The 14,444-nt window shown below is 48.0% G+C and overlaps 1 protein-coding gene across 3 annotated transcripts in view; it reads left to right on the top strand.

The window, feature by feature from the left end:
• The window catches only part of PKNOX1 (PBX/knotted 1 homeobox 1), a 68,665-nt gene that overhangs the window by 16,581 nt on the left and 37,640 nt on the right, over window positions 1-14,444 (top strand). For all 3 annotated transcript variants that reach the window (XM_010338234.2, XM_074389198.1, XM_074389197.1), the window contains exon 2: window positions 10,551-10,657. In XM_010338234.2, coding sequence (XP_010336536.1) covers window positions 10,607-10,657 — 51 coding nt within the window. In that variant the 5' untranslated portion in view covers window positions 10,551-10,606. The remainder of the gene's footprint in view (window positions 1-10,550; window positions 10,658-14,444) is intronic.

Raw genomic sequence — 14,444 nt, 5'->3', positions numbered from 1 at the left:
CTTCGACTGGGAGTTTAGAACCCCATGTTATGTTAAGAAGTTAAGACACTGTTGTTTGAGTTTGAAGATCAGAGAAACTTATTTTTTGTGTGGAAGAGGGGAAAGAAATAGAGATCAACTGATTGTCTCTAAATCTCAGGCCAGCCTTTGGTTTTTATATAATGCCAAGAAGAGCAGTTTTTGATCAAGATGAGCCTGCTGAGCCCTCAGCCTTCAGTTGGATGCTTTTAGTTCTTTCCCAGTGAATGATAGGCTTCACTAAGTCAGGTGCTGTCTTGGGCCTGCCTGTATCTGAGTTGGCTGACAGAGGTCCTGCCCTCAGCACAAGATTGTCACCTGAAGCCTCAGACATCATGCTGGGATGAACCTTGTAAATTCTATGGGAAACTTTTTGCCTGATTGCAGGAACCCATTGGGTTTACTACCAAAATATGGTTTATCCTGAGCAAGGAACTCCGCAAATTATAGTAATGAATTCACAAATCCACATGAACAGCGCCTTCTGGAGCGGGCAGAGCCATCTATGGCGGCTCTCTCCGGCTGCTTGCTGTCTGGCAGGAGGGCTGGCGGCCTTGGTGCTCTGCCCTTCTGTTTTTCTCAACAACATATGTGAGTCCTAAAGAGTTGCCTTTTTCTCTTTTAATTCCTTGCATAGAATTTCCCTGTTCTATTGTAGGGAAAACAGATTTCCAAAGCTTTTGAGGCAAATGTGAAGGTTTTCCTTTAGAGTAGTTATACCAGTATGTATCAGATATAGAAGTTTTAGTCAGGCCGGGCATGGTGGCTCACGCCTGTAATCCAAGCACTTTGGAGGCCAAGGCGGGTGGATCACCTGAGGTTGGGAGTTCAAGAAGTTTTAGTCAGGTTTTTTTTCTTTCTGTGTCTTTTTTTTTTTTTTTTTTTTTTTTTTTTAAAGACAGGGTCTTACTCTGCTGCCCAGGCTGGAGTACAGTGGCGTGATCTCCACTCACTGCAACCTTTGCCTCCTGGGTTCAAGCAATTCTCCCATCTCAGCCTCCTGAGTTGCTGGGACTACAGGCACATGCCACCATACCTAGCTAATTTTTATATTTTTAGTAGAGACAGGGTTTTACCATATTGGCCAGGCTGGTCTTGAACTCTAGACCTCAGGTGATCCATCTGCCTCGGCTTCCCAAAGTGTTGGGATTACAGGTATGAGCCACCACGCCTGGCTGTTTGCTTATATTTTTACCAGTTTCTTTGTAGAGTGCCTCTCAATTTGGGTTCATGGGTGTATCCTGAGTATTGGACTCACAGCTTGCATTTTAGGAAGGGCTGCACAGAAGCCCAGGACAGTGTGTCCTCTTCAAAGTGCGTCATTTCAAGGAGGCCTATGATGTTAATTTCACCATTTGATTAAGATGTTTTCTACCACATCTCTCCACCATGAAGTTACCTGTTTTCCTTTTGTAATTAATAAGTATTTTGGGTCTGGTGCTGTGGCACACGCCTGTAATCCCAGCACTTTGGGAGGCTGAGGTTGGGGATGGCTTGAGTCCAGGAGTTCAAGACCAGCCCGGGCAATGGAGTGACCACTGCCTACAAAAAAATGCAAAAATTAGCCAGGTGTGGTGGTGCGTTTCTGTAGTTCTAGCTACTCGGAAGACTGTGTGTGAGGCTCACTTGAGCTGGGAGGCTGAGACCGCAGTGAGCCAGAGTCTTGCCACTGCATTCCAGCCCGGGAGATAGAGCAAGAACCCGTCTCAGCTAAAAAATAAAAAGTATCTTGTGGCAGATACTTTGAGATGGTGTACATTTCCTGTTTCTCGTCATACTTTCACAAGCTAGCGTTAGCATCCATTGATGATTCCTGTGTGAAACTGCTTCCTGTGCTGGTTGCAAATGCTGATGTTTAAGAGCTGTATTTATATATATATATATATATATATATATATTTTTTTTTTTTTTTTTTTTTTTTTTTTTTGAGACAGAGTGTCGCTCTTGTTACCCAGGCTGGAGTGCAATGGCGCGATCTCGGCTCACCGCAACCTCTGCCTCCTGGGTTCAGGCAATTCTCCTGCCTCAGCCTCCTGAATAGCTGGGATTACAGGCACGCGCCACCATGCCCAGCTAATTTTTTTGTATTTTTAGTAGAGACGGGGTTTCACCATGTTGACCAGGATGGTCTCGATCTCTTGACCTCGTGATCCACCCGCCTCGGCCTCCCAAAGTGCTGGGATTACAGGCTTGAGCCACCGCGCCCGGCTATATTTTTAAAGAAAGACTTACTCTAACCCTTGTTAAAGATGGCAAGGCACGTAGTGCTTCAAGAGACCAAGGCAGGACGATAGCTTGAGGCCAGGAGCTTGAGACCAGCCTGGGCAGCATAGTGCAACTTCACATCTACAAAAAAATTTAAAAATTAGCCAAGTATGGTGGTGTGAGCCTGTAGTCCTAGCTCCGTGGGAGGCTGAGGCAGGAGGATCACTTGAGTCCAGGGATTCAAGACTGCAGTCAGTGTATCAGGATTGCACCGCTGCACTCCAGCCTAGGTGACAGAGCAAGACCTTGTCTCAAGAAAGCAGAACAAAGGGCAGGTTATTCAGGATGATCATGGTAGGTGTAGGGACTGCTACAATGGGATTTTGCAGTGGAGGGGACTAGGAGCAGGGGTAGGGACCATGGATGGAAACTTACTAAGCGGAAACATCGGGTGCGGAGGGTTCTGGCCGCGCTGACCTAACAGCGTTCTGTGGAAGGTAGGCCAGGGAAGGCCCTAGCCTGGACGGTAAACCCTCGGGAGTCCCGATCTCTCCTGAGCAGTGCACTGACGCCAGCATCCCACATGTGTTTGTTAGTCCATCATCCTTTAGCCAGATTTGCTTGGAAAACCTAGATGGTGAGACTTAAAAATGTCCTGGAGAATTGTCTTCCAACAAAGTGGCTGACCGTGTGTGGCTGTATTGTCACAGACCTTCCCAGATGTGTGTGTTTCAAGTTTTGTTCAGTTGGAACTCTTTGGAAGCTGGCACAACTACATAGAAACCCACGTTAAGTTAGCCACCGTGCTAGCTAATTAAAAAAAAATTGTTTTTGTAGAGATGGGGTCTCACTCTGTTGCCCAGACTAGTTTTTTTTTTTTTTTTTGGATGGAGTCTCGCTCTTGTTGCCCAGGCTGGAGTGCCGTGGCGTGATCTCGGCTCACCGCAGCCTCCACCTCCCGGGTTCAAGCCATTCTCCTGCCTCAGCCTCCCATGTAGCTGGGACTACAGGCGTGTGCCACCACACCTCGCTAATTTTTTGTATTTTTAGTAGAGACAGGGTTTCACTGTGTTAGCCAGGATGGTCTCAATCTCCTGACCTCATGATCTGCCTGCCTTGGCCTCCCAAAATGCTAGGATTACAGATGTGAGCCACCATGCTCGGCCGGCCCAAGCTCAAGTGATCCTGTGCTCAAGTGATCCTCCCGCCTCAGCCTCCCAAAGTAGTGGGATTACAGGTGTGAGCCTCCTGTAATACTCAGCTAATTTAGCTAGTTTTTTTTTTTTTTTTTTGAGACAGAGTCTCAGTCACCCAGGCTGGAGTGCGGTGGCGTGATCTTGGCTCACTGCAGCCTCTGCCTCCCAGGTTCAAGCGATTCTCCTGCCTCAACCTCCCAAGTGGTTGGGATTATAGGCATATGCCACCATGTCCAGCTAATTTTGGTATTTTTAGTAGAGACGGGATTTTGCCATGTTGGTCAGGCTGGTCTCTAACTTCTGACCTCAGGTGATCCTCCTGCCTCAGCCTCCCAAAGTCTTGGTATGACAGGCATGAGTCATAACGCCTCGCCCCATGTGCTGATAAGCAGACTAGGACTTAGAGATGGTTCCACAAGGCCCCGCTGACTGCTTTGCAGCCCCTCTCCACAGGACTAGTGCTGTGTGTCAGCAGACACCACGTCTGTGAGGATGAAGATCACTCAGACACGGAGCCTGGCCTCAGGAGCCTTACGTTCCAGCACCCACCTGAATAGTAATCATAAAAATTAAAATTGTAACCGGGTGCAGTGGCTCAAGCCTGTAATCCCAGCACTTTGGGAGGCCGAGGTGGGTGGATCACGAGGTCAAGAGATCGAGACCATCCTGGTCAACATGGTGAAACCCCGTCTCTACTAAAAATACAAAAAAAAGTAGCTGGGCATGGTGGCATATGCCTGTAATCCCAGCTACTCAGGAGGCTGAGGCAGAAGAATTGCCTGAACCCAGGAGGTGGAGGTTGCGGTTTGCCGAGATCGCGCCATTGCACTCCAGCCTGGGTAACAAGAGCGAGACTCCATCTCAAAAAAAAAAAAAAAAAATTAAAATTGTAAAATATTTTGTGAATTGCGCATTAAACCAAAAAATTAAATATTGGCCTTAAATGGAACAAGGAGATACAGGATGAAGGCAAGCAAATTGTATGTCCAAAAATGTGTCATGCCAGTGATTATTACCTTCAGGCCAAATTAATGATTCAGTCTCTTAGAAACATTTTAATTTAGTGCCTACTGACATCAAAGACTGTGCTAGTAGTTGGGGATGCAGCAAGACAAGCCCATGGCCCTTAAGGAGGTTGTAGTTCAAATAAACAACTGAAATACTGCGGGGCTGGGCAGAGGGTGCCATGTGAGGGCCCAGCAGGGACAAACTTAACACTGGTGTGGGCGAGATTGATCAGGAAGACTCTCTGGAGCAGGTGATATGAGTGATGATGCGTGTTCCCCTCCTAGCCATGCAGAGAGGGGAGTGTGTCTGGGCAGAGCCATCAGGCTGGAGACAACCTGGAATGCTGGGGAAGCTAAATGTGGTGATTGCTTTATTTTTACAACTTGGTGTATAGAAGGGGGTCATTGAGGCGATGCTGAAGCCGGTGGGTGAAGGTTGGGCAGAGGCAATTTTAAGCATGTGAGTCACATGATCAGATTTTCATTTTAGAAAGCTGGGAGAGTGGGCCTGCTCGGGTGGCTCACACCTTGTGTTAGTTTGTTTTCACACTGCTGATAAAGGCATATCCAAGACAGGGCAATTTACAAGAGAAAGAGGTTTAATTGGACTTAAAGTTTCACATGGCTGGGGAGGCCTCACAATTATAGTGGAAGGCAAGGAGGAGCAAGTCATGTCTTACATGGATGGCAGCAGGCAAAGAGAGGAGCACTTGTTCAGGGGAACGCCTCTTTTTAAAACCACCAGATCTTATGAGACTTACTATCACAAGAACAGCACAGAAGAGACTTGCCCCATGATTCAGCTACCTCCCACCAGGTCCCAATAACACATGGGAATTCAAGATGAGATTTGGGTAGAGACACAGCCAACCATATCATTCCACTCCTGGCCCCTCCCAAGTCTCACATCATCACATTTCAAAGCCAATCATGCCTTCCCAGTAGTCCCCTAAAGTCTTAACTCATTTCAGCGAGTCCGCAGTCCAAAGTCTCATCTGAGACAAGGCAAACCCCTTCTACCTATCAGCCTATAAAACCAAAAGCAGGTTAGTTACTTCCTAAATACAGTAGGGATATAGGCATTGGGTAAATATAACCATTTCAAATGGGAGAAACTGGCCAAAACACTGGGGCTACAGGCCACACGCAAGTCTGAAGTCCAGCAGGGCGGTCAAATCTCAATGCTCCAAAATGATCTCCTGTGACTCCATGTCTCACATCCAGGTCATACTGATGTAAGAGATAGGTTCCCATGTCTTGGGCAACTCTGCCCCTTTGGCTTTGCAGGGTACAGTCTCCCTCCTGGCTACTTTCACAGGCTGGCCTTTAGTATGTGCAGCTTTTCCAGGTGCACGGTGCAAGCTGTCAGATTTACCATTCTGGGGTCTGGAGGTTGGTGGCTCTCTTCTCACAGCTCCACAAGGTGGTGCCCCAGTAGGGACTCTCTGTGAGGCCTCCAGCCCCACATTTTCTTTCCATACGGTCCTAGCAGAGTTTCTCCATGAGGACCCTACCCTTGCAGCCAGTATCTGCCTGGACATCCAGGCATTTCCGTACATCTCCTGAAATCTAGATGGAGGTTCCGAAACCTCACTTCTTGACTTCTGTGTACTTGCAGGCCCAATACCACATGGAAGCTGCCAAGGCTTGAGACTTGCATCCTCTGAAGCCACAGCCCGAGCTCTACATTGGCCCTTTTCAGCTGTGGCTGGAGCAACGGGGACACAGGACGCCAAGTCCCTAGGCAGCACACAGCACGGGGACCCTGGGCCTGGCCCACAAAACCAGTTTTTCCTCCTAGGCCTCTGGGCCTGTGATGGGAGGGGCTGCTGTGAGGACTTCTGACATTTTCCCCACTGTCTTGGGGATTAATATTTGGCTCCTTGTTACTTATGCAAATTTCTGTAGCCAGCTTGAATTTCTCCTCAGAAAATGGGATTTTCTTTTCTATCACATTGTCAGGCTACAAATTTTCCAAACTTTCATGCTCTACCTCCTTTATAAAGCCAAATGCATTCAACAGCACCCAAGTCACCTCTGGAATGCTTTGCTGCTTAGAAATTTCCACCAGATACCCTAAATCATCTCTCAAGTTCAGAGCTCCACAAATCTCTAGGGCAGGGACAAAATGCTGCCAATCTATTTGCTGAAATAGAACAAAAGTCACCTTTGCTCCAGTTCCCAACAAGTTCCCCATCTCCACCTGAGACCACCTCAGCCTAGCCTTTGTTGTCCATGTTGTTATCAGCATTTTTGTCAAAGCCATTCAACAAGTTTCTAGGAAGTTCCAAACTTTCCCACATTTTCCTGTCTTCTTCTGAGCCCTCCGAACTGTTCTAGCCTCTACCTGTTAACCAGTTCCAATGTTGCTTCTACATTTTTGGGTATCTTTTCAGCAATACCCCACTCCTGGTACCAGTTTACTTTGTTAGTCCATTTTCATGCTGCTAATAAAGACATACCCAAGACTGGGCAGTTTTCAAAAGAAAGAGATCTAATGGATTTACAGTTCCACATGGCTGGGGAAGCCTCACAATCATGGCAGAAGGCAAGGAAGAGCAAGTCATGTCTTACATGGATGGCAGCAGGCAAAGAGAGGAGCTTGTGTGCAGGGGAATGCCCCTTTTTAAAACCATCAGGTCTCATGTGAGACTTATTCACTATCACGAGAACAGCATGGGAGAGACTTGCCCCCATGATTCAATTACCTCCTACTGGGTCCCTCCCACAACACATGGGAATTCAAGATGAGCGTTGGGTGGGGACACAGCCAAACCATATTACACCTGTAATCCCAGCATTTTGGAAGGCTGAAGCAGGATGATTGCTCAAGCCCAGGAATTCAAGACCAGCCTGAGCAATATAGTGAGACTTCCGCTCTACAAAAAATTAAAAAAGTTAGCCAGCATGGTGGTGTGGGCCTGTAGTTCCTGCTACTTGGGAGGCTGGCATAGGAGCATCTCTTGAGCTTAGGAAGTTGGGGCTGTAGTGAGCTACAATTGCACTGCAGTCCAACCTAGCTGGCAGAACAAGACCCTGTCTCTAAAAAAAAGGGAGAAAAGGCCAGGTACAGTGGTTCACACCTGTAATCCCAGCACTTTGGGAGGCTGAGGCGGGTGAGGTAGATCACAAGGTCAGGAGATTCAGACCATCCTGGCCAACATGGTGAAACCCTGTCTCTACTAAAATACAAAAATTAGCTGGGTGTGGTGGCACATGCCTGTAGTCCCAGCTACTCAGGAGGCTAAAGCAGGAGAATTGTTTGAACCCGGGAGGTAGAGGTTGCAGTGAGATGAGATTGTGCCACTACACTCTAGCCTGGGGACAGAGCAAGACTCCATCCCAAAAAAATAAAAAGGAGAAAGAAAGCTTGGAGAATGGATTGGTAGAGGGCAAGACTAGAGGTTCATACAAGCAGGTGGGAGACTGCTACCACCATCAAGGTGTGAGCTGATGGCACTGAGTGGAGCCACTCTTTGGGGTGAAGGGGAGCAGATGGAAGTGAAATGGAGAGAAAGCAGGGATTTGGAGGAGAGCCAGGTTATGGTCAAGGCAGAGACCTGTTAGGAGAGATTCAGTAACAAGTTTGCAGATATGTGGGTCTCTGTCAAAACAGGGGTCTTGGGGAAGAATTTATCAAGTGTTTCCTCATATATATACATACATATATTTTTTTTATTTTTTTATTTTTCAAATTTTGAGACAGAGTCACACTCTGTCACCCAGGCTGGAGTACAGTGGCGCCATCTTGGCTCACTGCAGCCTCTGCCTCCCAGGTTCAAGCGATTCTTCTGCCTCAGCTTTCCGAGTAGCTGGGACTATAGGTGCGCACCACCACTCCCAGCTAATTTTTTGTAGAGCTGGGGTTTCACCATGTTGGCCAGGATGGTCTTGATCTCCTGATCTCGTGATCTGCCCGCCTCAGCCTCTCAAAGTGCTGGGATTACAGGCGTGAGCCGCGGCTGTCTGCCTGTTTCCTCATGTTTTAATCGCACATGTTCCATTTCACGAGTTATCGTTATCTGTTTTACCAGGCTTCTGTTGAAAGTGCTTTCCAGCCTTTTCTGTTACCAGTGGCTCTCCTGCCATGTTGCAGGGCGTGTCTGTGTCGATAGGATTGCCCTGGGCCGTGAGAGCGCGCCGCCACAGCATTCCCCCTGCAGGCTCTCCCGCTCACCGGCAGCAGGCTCAGCCCCCTCTTCCTTGGCGCTCAGCTGTCCTTGCCGTGGCTGGCGCTCCCACGTCCTTGGCCCTCCTTTTCCCCGTGGCTTGGGGGCGCCCCGTGGCAGCTCTTCATCGTGTGCTGGATCCTCCTGTCTCCCTGTCTTCCTGAAGTGCAGACCATCTTCTAGCATGGGCTGTCCTCTCTCTTCCTGGATGGTCTCATCACGTCTTAAGGCTTTAATCACAGTAAATATCTAAAAATAAAGTTTTAGCCACCTATTCTGGCAGGTTTTTAAATTATTATTATTGTAGGGACAGGGTCTTGCTATGTTGCCCAGGCTGGTCTTAACCTGGACTCAAGTGGTCCTCCCACATCAGCCTCAGAGTGCTGCGATTACAGGCATGAACTACTGTGCCCAGTTGGACATACATAACTTTTGGAGGACACAGTTCAACCCCCCACATGTCCTAACCATACTTCGATGATGGCCAAATTTGTGTTTCGAGTCTAGACTCCCTTACTCAGAGTTTTAATGTGGGTGTCTGAGAAGCATCTCAAACCTAAAATGTCCCAGCATGCTCCCCCCTCCGAGGCCACAGAAGCTGCTCCTGTTGACTGTGCCTCTTCTCTTGAACCACTGATTGTGCCCTCTCTCATGCCCGTTCACTGTGCCCCTCCCTTGTACTCGTTGACTGTGCCCCCTCCCTTGTACCCATGACTTTGCTCCCTCCCTTTTACCCATTGTCTGTGCCCTCTTGATGGCTCCAGAATGATGCTTTTAAGGGCGAGTCCTAGCTCAGCCTCTGGCCATCTCAGTGGCTGTGGCCACATTGCTCAGGCTTCTCAGGTGTAAGTGACATCACAGCAGTGCCTCCCCAGGTGTTGTGAGGGCACATGGTGCTAGGATGGCTCCTGTGCTCAGGAGGTGGCCTGGCTGCTGCCACTGTTGCTGCTGTGAGCACCCGACTCAGAGTTCCTTTTAACCACCTCATTCAGGACAAGGTGGTAGTCCGGCATCCTGCAAGGCTCAGGCAGGACTTCTTTCCATTTCACACGGTCTCCTAAAGTGCTGCTTTCCTTGATGTTCTTGCTAGTTCAGAACAAGTGGCACGACTGCCCTTGACCTCTACATGATCTTCTCAGGGCGGCCCAGACTCTGAATGTCTGTGACCTGCATCAGCAGTGGCGAGACCGTGCCGGCTGTGGTCCCACCTGGTGCCCTCCCCGTCTCTGCAGGTGCTGCTCATGTTCCTGCTCCATCCTTCCAGCTCATCAGTGGCATTTTGTGGTTTTCTCTTGTCATTAAGCAAGTGTGCCGATACTTACCTGTCTGTAGGACGTGCGTGTGTTTACAGGCATGCCCGCCCCCGTCGCCCGGAGCACCACATTCCCATCCTGTCTAGGCCTCTGTGTTAGCCGTTTGTCTCTTTCAAACACCAAACACCCTGATCTCAGTGTGCCTCTTGAGTCTCGGCTGAAATAGCATCTTCTCAGGGAGGCCTGCTCTGACCACACGGCCCGGGAAGGCAGCCAGGCACCCTCTCACTTCACCCTGTGCCCATCCTTGGCCCTGTGCATTGTGTCTTCTCCTTGGCTGGTTTGTTCCAGGAGGGCTGAGGCCCTGGCTGTCATGCTCACTGCTGCCCCTTGGGCCCAGCACACTGCCTGGCGTGTGCAGACATTGATTTCATGTTAGCTGGGCAATGAACGACTGGCTGAAAATGTAATAGCAAGTCAGGGCCCTGCACAGGAAAATAAGTGCTACGTCAGTGAAGGGCTGCTAAGTAGGATTTGGCTCATCACATACTGCTGAGGCTAACTTTTTTCTCTCCGTGTAAAAATAGGAATTTTAAAAAATCGGATGTTATGGAATGAAGGAGGCAAAACAAGAAACAAAACAAAACCAAAAAAAATTGCTCTACGACTATTAACTGATGTTTTTCTGGTTTTGTTCCCCAGACACCATTTGCTTTTCACTCAAGATGATTTGATGTCTTATAGAACTCTGGTGAACCATGATGGCTACACAGACATTAAGTATAGACAGCTATCAAGATGGGCAACAGGTGAGCTTGAACTTGATTCTGCATTCTGGCTACAAATCAACCCGGCACTCAAGCATGGACATTGCTTTGTATACTTATAATTCAATTGCCATGAGATTGCATGTTCAGTATTAGTGTATTACGCATTTATTGTACGTTTGTGTTCAGAAGACTATGCCATAGAATAATTAATATTATTTCCTTAACTGATACCGAAATTGCCAGGACTCTTGACTTCCCTAAGTCATGACAGTTTCTTGGGAATTTACTGTCAGTGTTAACGTCAGTGTTAGTTAGCATTGTTACTTTGAAAGAAAACCTGGCTGATTTTCATGATGACAGGTTCCCATGTTGACTGGTGGCTCTTCTGAGTCTCTAACTGAATCAGCTTTTGAATGGGAATCCTGTGGCTTCGTCTCCCTAGTAGGCATGAGAGGGACTGTCCCAGCAATGGATTCACAAGGTTCCCACGCTCCATCTTTGTACCTTGCTCAGATGGTTGTGCCGTACACAGGCAGCTCGCCATTGCCCTCCCACCATAGATGAGACTTTGTTTTCCTGGGAGCTGTAGTGTTTGTGCTTTTGAATATCTGAGTGTTTTGTGTTCTGTGACCTGAATGAATTGAGTAGCAAGAGGATTGAGGCTTGGCTGAGGCCCTTGCTATCTTTCTTGGCCTTCGATCTTGTTAAACACTGTGTTCTCCACTTTCACGCTGCTAAGACATACCTGGAAAAAACAAAAACCAAAACCAAACACTGCGTTCTGAGTCCACTGGCATTTGGCTCATGATCCCACTGCCTCTGGAGCCAGTGAAGGGATTTGGCCCTACCCTTTCCTTTCCAGCAGGCAGGGTCAGTGCAGTGCCCTCGGCTCTCCTCCCCACCTTGAGGACTTCGATGGCAAGAGTCAGACTCCGGGTGACTCACCAGAGCCATGTTGATGAGTTCTGAGGAGGGATTAGAAGCTGAGGCGCTGGAACCTGTTTTCCTGGAGGTTGATTTTACCAAGCAGTCCTTGTTTGGTGCCTGTTGCAGATTTTTGGTGGTGGTAGTGTTCTTTGCTTTGTATAGCAATTAAAGGAGGGAAATTTGTGTAGTCACCCTGCTTCCTTAGCCTGGAAGTCCTTAGTCCTTTGGTATTTCCAATTGACTTTTTTTTTTTTTTTTTTTTTTTTTTTGAGACGGAGTTTTCGCTCTTGTTACCCAGGCTGGAGTGCAATGGCGCGATCTCGGCTCACCGCAACCTCCGCCTCCTGGGCTCAGGCAATTCTCCTGCCTCAGCCTCCTGAGTAGCTGGGATTACAGGCACGTGCCACCATGCCCAGCTAATTTTTTGCACTTTTAGTAGAGACGGGGTTTCACCATGTTGACCAGGATGGTCTCGATCTCTCGACCTCGTGATCCACCTGCCTCAGCCTCCCAAAGTGCTGGGATTACAGGCTTGAGCCACCGCGCCTGGCCTTTTTTTTTTTTTTCTAAAATGCAAATCTAATAATGTCCCTCCTGAGCTCTCCAGTGACTCCCTGTGGATTCCTGTGGGTTTCATGCAAAGACTGAGCTGCCCTGTGGCCCGAATCAGGCAGCCGCTCTGGACCCCAGGCCATCCCCAGCATCTCTGCCTGGCATGCCTTGGGCACCTCTCTGCCTGCCATGGGCACAGTATTCACTGTTCCCATCACTCTTCTCTCTCCTGCCTGCCAGGTCTTTGCTCTGACCCCACCTCTGCCTCCTGTGCACGGTGACCACAGCCTGGGACAGCAGTGCTTGCTACCGGCCACCTCCTCCCAGGCAGCTGTGCCAGGTGCAGATGACACTGGGAGTGCTGCCCTTTTCACCCCTGAGTGCTTCCCCAGGGCCTTGGAAGTGTTTTATCAGCATTGTTTTAAATAAACATGGAAATATATCTACAGCATAGATATATCATAATTATTTTGCAATTTTTCCAAGGTTTAACACATTTAGGTTTCTCTCTTGTCATAATCATTTTTTTTTTAAATACTGAAATGAATCTTTTAAGGCTTTTTATTTATTTATTTTTATTTTATTATTTATTATTTTGAGACGGAGTTTTGCTCTGTTGCCCTGGCTGGTGTGCAGTGGTGCGATCTCAGCTCCCTTGAACCTCTATCTCCCAGTTTCAAGCGATTCTCCTGTCTCAGCCTCCTGAGTAGCTGGGATTACAGGTGTATGCCACCATGCCCGGCTAATTTTTTTGTGTTTTTAGTAGAGATGGGGTTTTACCATGTTGTCCGCACTGATCTCGGACTCCTCACCTCAGCCTCCCAAAGTGCTGGGATTGCAGGTGTGAGCCACCGTGCCTGGCCTTTTTTTTTTTTTTTTTTGAAATGGAGTCTCGAACTGTCACCCAGGCTATAGTGCAGTGGTGCGATCTTGGCTCACTGCAATCTCCGCTTCCTGGGTTCAAGCAATTTTCCTGCCTCAGCCTCCTGAGTAGCTGGGACTACAGGCATGTACCACCATGCCCAACTAATTTTTGCGTATTTTTAGTAGAGGCAGGGTTTCACTATGTTGGCCAGGATGGTCTTGATCTCTTGACCTCATGATCTGCCCACCTTGGCCTCCCAAAGTGCTGGGATTACAGGTATGAGCCACCTTACCCAGCCTTTTTTGTTTGTTTGTTTCTTTTTTGAGCTGGAGTCTCACTCTGTCACCAGGCTGGAGTGCAGTGGCATGATTTGGCTCACTGCAACCTTCTCACAGGTTCAAGCGATTCTCCTGCTTCAGCCTCCCAAGTAGCATGGACTATAGGTGCCTGCCACCACACTCAGCTAATTTTTGTATTTTTAGTAGAGATGGGGTGGCACCACGTTGGCCAGGATGGTCTTGATCTCTTGACCTCATGATCTGCCCTCCTCAGCCTCCCAAAGTGCTGGGATTATAGGTGTGAGCCACTGCATGCAGCCTTTTTAAGGCTTTTTATACATGCTGGCAGATCACCTTACAGAAATACTGTGTTCACTTAGGCTTCCTTGCTTGTATTTTTTTTAAGAGAAAGAAAAACAGTTTTCCTAGTGTGTTGTCCCATTTAAAGGCAGCAGAATAGAAGTTATCTTACTCCAAAAACAAGAAGTTGGAGGGAAGAGAGCACAGGGCTGGAGGATGTAAGAGGCGTCCTGTGGGGTGGGCGTTCATGGCAGGCCCCAGTCTGTCTGGTCGGTGGGGATGGCCCCGCCCCCACTGCCCCAGGCTGCTTCCTCAAGGGACAGAAGCATGGCCAAATCCACCGTGGGAGAGATGGCCTGGTCCTGGTCCTGAGGAAGCTGAGGTCACACCGTCTAATCTGTTGCTCATAGATAGCTAGAGTTTATTTATTGCCACAAAATTTTGTTTTTGCAAACTGATTTTTTTAATGATTTAAATACTTTTTACCTAAATGACAAAGGCATCACTTGTTTAAAGCAGTTTAAATGATAGTATCTTTTAAGGCTTTAAGTAAACACAGCTGGTCTTTCCCTTTCTGAATGCAGTGAAATTTTTATGGCTATGTTGGCTGACGTTTGAGGGTAGATATGGGAGAAGTTCAGCCCTGTCACAAATATGTCGCTGTGGAGTTAAGTTGTTTCTGTGACATGGTGAGAAGACCTTAGACTATTTGTTTATGCTTCTCTGGCTGTCGTGTTATTAAACGTGAGGATATATAGCAGTAGATGGGAGAGTAAGGGTACACGTGGCGGTTCCCTTCAGTAGGGCATCGTCAGTGTTATTTTAAAAACAGTGAGCATTTCACAGACATTGGTTATCTCAGTTTTTAGGCAGTTTGGAAATTTGACCTTTATCTGCCTTAAAG

This window comes from Saimiri boliviensis, chromosome 18 (genome assembly GCF_048565385.1).
Source record: "Saimiri boliviensis isolate mSaiBol1 chromosome 18, mSaiBol1.pri, whole genome shotgun sequence".
In the NCBI taxonomy this organism is placed as follows: domain Eukaryota; kingdom Metazoa; phylum Chordata; class Mammalia; order Primates; family Cebidae; genus Saimiri; species Saimiri boliviensis.
The sequence above is the reverse complement of the archived record's forward strand: the minus strand, read 5'-3'. Positions and strand labels throughout refer to the sequence as shown.